The sequence below is a fragment of the Microtus ochrogaster genome, chromosome 24 (assembly GCF_000317375.1).
Source record: "Microtus ochrogaster isolate Prairie Vole_2 chromosome 24, MicOch1.0, whole genome shotgun sequence".
NCBI classification, from domain to species: Eukaryota; Metazoa; Chordata; class Mammalia; order Rodentia; family Cricetidae; genus Microtus; species Microtus ochrogaster.
The window spans coordinates 4,085,913-4,093,173 of NC_022024.1; the positions used below are offsets into that span (position 1 = coordinate 4,085,913).

General features: G+C 41.3%; 1 protein-coding gene across 1 annotated transcript in view; it reads right to left on the bottom strand.

The window, feature by feature from the left end:
- Tbk1 (TANK binding kinase 1) overlaps positions 1 to 7,261 on the bottom strand; it is a 39,512-nt gene that overhangs the window by 27,589 nt on the left and 4,662 nt on the right. Inside the window, 2 exon segments of the mRNA XM_026784545.1 lie at positions 1,141 to 1,270; positions 4,639 to 4,779. Coding sequence (XP_026640346.1) covers positions 1,141 to 1,270; positions 4,639 to 4,779 — 271 coding nt within the window.

Here is a 7,261-nt window from a genome sequence, read left to right on the forward strand (position 1 = left end):
AGAGAGAGAGAAGATATATAGAGAGACACACCGAGAGAGAAGATAGAGAGACACACACACACTGAGGATTTTGGGTGGGGAAGTCTCATGTAGTGGCAGTTTGTCCTGAACTTGGCATGTAGCAGAGGACAGACACCCTTGTACTCCTGACCTTTCTATCACTACCTCCCACATGCTGGAATACAGATTTGCCACACCATATGTGGCTTCATCTCTTTTTATGAATGAGTAATATTCCATTCTATGGATGTACAACATCTTAATCCATTTGTCAGTTGATGGGTATTTGCGTTGTCCTGATTTTATTTATTGGTTATTACAAATAATGCTACAACAAATACAGATATGTAAAACTGTCATGTGGATGTGTTTTAATTCTTTGGGTATGCCTGTCAGAACTGCTGCAGTGTAAAGTTATTTCATATTTAGTCTTTTGTGGAACTGCTGAACTATTTCCTAAGGGCTGGACCACTCTATAGCCAGACCCCACTCTCCACTTGCCAGTGCTGGTTCTTAGTACTCAATTTGTCCATCTTCTGGTAAGAAGTGGCTTTTCAATACAACTTCCTTAGAAATTAATGACATTGGGCACTGTTTAATGCACCCACTGTCTATCAATGTCTGGTCAAATCCTCTGACAAATTTTAAAACTGTTTTTGGTAGGGTGTCTGAACAAGATATCTTATATGTGACCTACAAAAACTCTTATGTCCCATGGGCTCTCTTTTCCAGTTATTGTTTCAAATAAGCTGTGGCTTTTAAATTTTTATTTATTTTACACATGTGTGTTTTGCCTGCATGTGTATCTGTGCACCAAATGCATGCCTGGGGCCTGTGGAGGCTGGAGTTACACATGCTTACGAGCTGCTGGAAACTGACCCTGTGTCCTCTAAAAGAGCAGCCAGGGGTCTTAGCAGCTGAGCTGTCTCTCCAGCCCTGAAATAATTTTTTAATGGTGATAAAGTCCAATTTATCTAACTTTTCTTTTAGGTACTTGTGCTTTTGATGTGATTTCTAAGAAAACATGTATAAAAGTCTTTTGCTTTGAATGCAGGAAATAAATTTTTCAATCTAATCTTTAAGTAATATATGTTTGAAACAATATAAATAAACATGTAAAAACCATATAAATAAACATACCCACATCTCGTAAAACAATTAAAAATTCCGATTCCGGTAGTCCATAGGCATTAGATGGCTCCTCTAAAACAGTGTATAAACTCCCACAAGGACAAAATTCCATAATAAGGACTTTATGTCTTGTCGTTGTCTGCAAAACAAACGTCACTGACTGAGAATCAACGGGAAAACAATCAAGACCAGATCTGATTCCAGGGCAGCACTTGCCTGCCTGACCCCATTCAAAGGCAGGATGTGCTGCAATGACAAAATCACTGTGACCCCAGTACTGATAAATGCTATGTTTATATAATAAACACCTTCCAGTTTCTGTTTAATAAAGTGTGTGCGGGGGGCTGGACAGAGTTCAGCAGTTACAAGCACTTCTGCTCTTCCAGAGGAACTGAGTTCAGCTCCCAGCACTCAGACTGGGTGTCTCACAACCGCCTGTAACTCCAGCCCCAGGCATCCACCAATGTTTTTTATTCTCCCCAGGCACTGGAACACATGTGAGCATACATATACAAAAAAACCCAAAACCCAAAACTTAATATACAGACATATTATATTATATATAAACTAAAGTGGAGTTTGTTTAAAAGTCAAACCAGTGACAACCAGCTGAAACTGAACCACAAGATCACGGATGCACTGTTGAATGTTTTTCTTCAAATCATTTCGTTTCTTCTGCCCAACATACTCAGGGAAATCTCCTTATGATAACTACTTTACTTCAAGGAATGGAGTCCTAGTTTTAAAAAACAACGGGTGAGCTGGAGAGATGGCTCAGTGGTTAAGAGCATGTACTGCTCTTCCAGAGGACCGGAGTTCAGTTCCCATCACCCATGTCAGGCAGCTCACCGGTGGCTGCCTGCAATCCACTCCAAGGGATCCAATGCCGCCTTCTGGCTTGAAAGAGTACCTACGCCAGTAATGTACACATATACACATAACTAAAAATAAAAACAAAATTTAGAGAAAAGGAAAAAAGAAACAAAACTGGATAGCAGAATGGTTGGGGCTCAGTAAAGTTCTGGTTTGCCCATTCCCATCTCAGCCATTTCAAATGTCATTATTATAACAGCCATTTTTTTTCTTTTTTTCTTTTTCTTTTTTTGCTTTTGGGTTTTTGAGACTGGGTTTCTCTGTAGCTTTTCTGGAGCCTGTCCTGGAACTAGTTCTTATAGACCAGGTTGGCCTCGAATTCACAGAGATCCACCTGCCTCTGCCTCCCCAGTGCTAGGATTAAAGGCATGTGCCACCACCACCCAGCTAATATAACAGTTTTATAAAAAGAAGGAACCTCATTGAACTACATAATATACAGTGATCATATGATATATACCATTTTTTAGAAATCTGTAATTTTGAATAAAATTTAAAATCTAGTATTAAAATTTGAATAAATTTTAAAATCTAGTATTATTAAAATCTAGTATTAATTCTTGATTCTTTAAAAATTTTTTAACACAGCCCCCAAATACTTCCATAATGTATTCTATTTTCTCTGTTCAGTAGTCATGAAAAGAGAAATAATTATAAAACAAAAAAATCTATTGTGTGTTGCCACCACGATCAGCTAATTTTCTCTTTTGGAAATAACCTATGGCCCTTGAAATCTGTTTGAAAGAAGTGTTTTTGATCCAGGACTTTAGCCAATTTTTCTTTTCTTTTAAAATTTAGATAAGGTACATTACAGTCCAGACTAGTCTAAAACCAGCAATCCTCCTGTCTCATATCTCAGCATCCTGAGTGTTTAGATTACACTTTAAAAAAGAAAAAGAAATCAAGACATATTCTTACCGCACAGTTCAGGCTCTCCCTGAACCCCCGATTTTCCTAAGATTTGTGTTATAAGAATACACCACTTCAATCAGCAAGCAATATGATTTTTATGGAGGCTTTAAAACAGAATACGTGTTCTGACTTGGAGAAGAAGTAGAGACCAAGGGTTTGCCATGCAGTCATGCAGGCAGAACATGATCCTTTTAATCCCAGCACTTGGGGAGGCAGAGGCAGGTGGATCTCTGTGGGTTCAAGGCCAGCCTGGTCTGCAGAGTGAGTTCCAGGACAGCCACAGTTAACACAGAGAAACCCTATTTCGAAAAATCAAAAACCTAAACAAACGAACAGAAGAAATATCTTCCACCAAAGGCTTGGGTGGTCTTTCGGGGTAACATGTCTGGAATCAGCTCACAGTCTACCCTGCCGTGGATGCTCTAATTTGTATCTTTGTGCTATTATACAATAAAAAGCATAGGACTTTTCTAGATCCTGTGACTCACCATCCATTTGATAATTGAAATTATCAAATGTCTAAGAACTCCTGATACTTGTGGTTTGTAGGAAGAGTTGCCTTGGAGACCCCTGTTCAGCTGGTGTTGGAGGTGAGGGTGGCACTGTGGACTATGCTTTCTGCACTGTGACAGAGTCCTTTGCAGTGAGGGCTTCCACAGCCTTGGCAGTTTGGAAGGCTGCTCTCTTTTTCTGTTGCTATCTTTGTTTCCTGAGATAATGTCAGACACTCTGCAGCCTAGGCTCGTCTGGCTTTTGCAGAAATTCTTCTGACTCAGTGTCCCAAGTGCTAAGGTCACAGACTTGCACCACTATGCCTGGCTTTGTGCTGAGAACTTTGTCTTGGGGAGTTCTGAGCCAATCCTGTTCCCTTCATTAGCTACCCCATTTTAACGACTTAGCTTTTCAATCAGTCTTTACTATAACATCCTGATACCAATTCACATTTTAATGCATGAAACTTTAATTCATACCTGATCGACCCTAAGAAATAATCATTAAGAATGAACTGTAAAGAATATATAATTTAATATTTTAAGAGAAGATCTTCGTTGAATATCCATGTCTAAAAGTAAAAAAATCACTACTTCATTATTTGTAGAGTATTTCTAGAATACTTTTCCTAATGATGTATTTAATTTTTGCCATGTTCTCTAAAATCAATTCTTTAGAGCGTTGGATCTTCCAAACCTGGGGTCACAGGTGGCTGTGAGCTGCCTGCTGTGGATGCTGGGAACTGAACCCTGGTCCTCTGAAGAGCAGCAGTTCTCTTCACTGCTGAGCCATCTCGCCAGTCCTTGTTCTTTCTATAATTATGTGGACTTTACTTCAGCTTATTTTTTCTTTTCTTTTTTTGTATATAACATGAGGGATCAAATTTACACATCTCCTTATGCCCTTTTCTGTTCTCATTCTTTTTTTTTTTTTGGTTTTTTGAGACAGGGTTTCTCTGTGGCTTTGGAGCCTGTCCTGGAACTAGCTCTGTAGACCAGGCTGGTCTCGAACTCCCAGAGATCCGCCTGCCTCTGCCTCCCGAGTGCTGGGCTTAAAGGCGTGCGCCACCATCGCCCGGCTCTGTTCTCATTCTTGACACTTTGTTTCTATTCTCTGGCTACTGAAATGCTGGGGATAGAACACTTGGTTATATGGTGTTTGTGACCCCTTTGCTAGATCCTGTCTTCTGAGTGGGAATTACTAAAACACAGGGCAACTTTAGATACTTACCTCCTCTTCAATAGCAAATAATTTGACAATGTTTTTGTGGTTGAGTTTTTTTAATACTTCAAATTCTCTCATTTGAACATCCACTGGGCGAAGGAAGCTTATGTTATTAAATACTTTGACAGCATATAAATCACCAGTTTTCTAAAAGACAGAGGAAAAGAAGGAGTTAGCCACTAACATGCTATAGCAACCTGTATTCTCAGCACTCTGCATCCTTCAGACCAAGCAAGCTCTGAGACCAGAGCTCCCAAATCTAAAAGGCAAAGAATTTAGAATTCCCCAAAGGTCACTGTTTTTGACGTTATGAACAGAACTTACAAACGGTACACTAGTGGCAAAAACAGTATTCACATAGCAGAAGGAAGCAGCTCTAGTGTCAAAAGGGAAACTTCTGGACAAGAAAAGGAAAGTGAAACTCCAACGATTTCCCAAAGCCAAACATTTGCAAATAAGAACAAAGAGGTGGAAAATTATACTCTACCTACCAAACTTTTATCAACATTACCAAAGCAATGCAATTCAATTTTCAGACATTTTGTCACTGGCTATGTTAATGTCTGTGTTGATAAACAGGAGCCTGAGAATCGAGGTCAGAGTGGACTTCCTGGCTGGACCATGCTGCTGCAGGGTAAAGTAGACTTCCTACTTGGATCATGCCACTGCTGCTAAGCACACCTAGATGTCAGGGTGGGGGCAGTGTGTTCCTTCATCAGCGACCTCTGGGGAGCAAGGATCTACAGGCATGACACGCTACAGAATCCCTGCAGCCCTTTCTCCAGTGCTTAGGACATGATGACATGCGCTCTCACAGATGCAACCGCAGCTTTTTAGGAGTACAAAACTAACCTTTCTCTGAACTCATCCAGCCCCCACCCCAATTCCTTTCAGCCCCCAGAACCAGAAAGCTTCCCCTGGTGGCCAGCCCCAGCCTTTCCGCATTCAGCTTCACTTCCCCATTTATTCAAGCTCAATTTCCTCAAAGCCAGTTCTCTTTGGTGGTTCAAGCATGGTCTGCTGAAGGACAGGCCAGGTCCCTGAATTGGTGCTCTCCTTTGGACAGAGATCCAACTGTCCTCCTCCTCTCTCCTCTTAGCACAGAAGCACCATCTTTAAAACCATTTTCTGTTGCCAATAATCCTGTCTATATGGAAATTTGAACCACCAAGTCTAAGTGACCCCCACTGCCTAAGTCACACCAAGTACAAAGAAATGTATATTTCCTTATAATTATCTCACACTCAGTCTAACAGATTGTTTTCCCTAAAAACATTTGGTTACAGTTCTTTATTTTACTGTGACAGGTATGTGATAGGTATGGGTATGGGTAGGGCAGTGTGCAGCAGCCAGTTTTCTCTTTCTACCACGACCTGAGGATCAGACTTAAGTTGTTACACCTGGTGGCAATGTGGCAATGGCCTTGACCTCCGAGCCCTCTGCCAGATCAAATGGGAGGTTTCTAACAGAGGAACAAGAAGTGGAAACAATACAACAATACACCGCAGCAATGTGCCGGGGTAATCAGGGTCAGCACTGTGGAAAGGCCTGTAGTCTATCACATCTGTGAGGGAACTGGAACATGGGAACGTACCCTTTCTGCTATCACCTGCCATCCACTGCCACAAATCAAAGTTATAAGAGTTCCTTCAAGCCGCCTCTCCTCACCTGGACCACGGTTATCATGCCCATATATTCCAGCTGATATAACAGTAGCTAGTGACAACTTTAATAAGAAAAATTAAGCTAAGGAACACAGTGATGGCTCAGTGGATAAAAGCACTTGTTGAGCAAGCCTGATGACCTGAGTTTGATCCCCAGAATCAAAGTTGCCCTCTGACCTCCACTATGTATGCTATGGCAGTGTGCCTGTACACATCTGTAAATAAAACTGCCTTAAAGATTAAATAAGTGGTATGCTTTTAATAACAGTACATTTAAGAGCATGGTATCCTAGCAATACACAAAAGGGTGAATATCATCATCAAAAAAGCTTTAAAGGGGAAGCAGGATTTTTTAAAAATTATTTTTATTTTTTATTATTATATTTATTTTATGAGCATGCATGCTTTGCATGCATGTATGCTATGTGTTTGCTGGTGTTCTTGAAGGGCAGAAGAAAGCATAACTCTGTAAATGGGTACAAACTATGGTGAGCTGCCGTGTGGATGCTGTCACCAAACCCTCTGTGAGAACAGCCAGTACCTTCACCACTAATTTTCCCGTTTCTGTCATGGGCACTTGAGTGTGTGCAGATGCCTGTGGAGAGCAGAGTCATCAGGTCCCCTGGAGCTGGAGTTACAGGCAGCTGTGAGCCACCTGACACTGGGTGCTGGGAACTGGACTCAGGTTCTGTGCTCTTCACCACTGAGCCATCTCTCAGCCACACCCCACATCCTGTGATGTCCCTCCAAACACTGTGAATATTTTATTACCACTGGTTAATAAAGAAGCTGCCTTGGCCTATGGCAGGGCAGAATATAGCTAGGTGGGAGGGAAACCCAAGCAGAGCTAGAGGGAGAAAGAAGGCGGAGTCACACAGCTACCAGAGTAAGATGGCAGAGCATTCCCAGTAAGCCACAGGGCACGTGACGATGCATGGATTATTAGAAATGGGTTAAGTTATGTG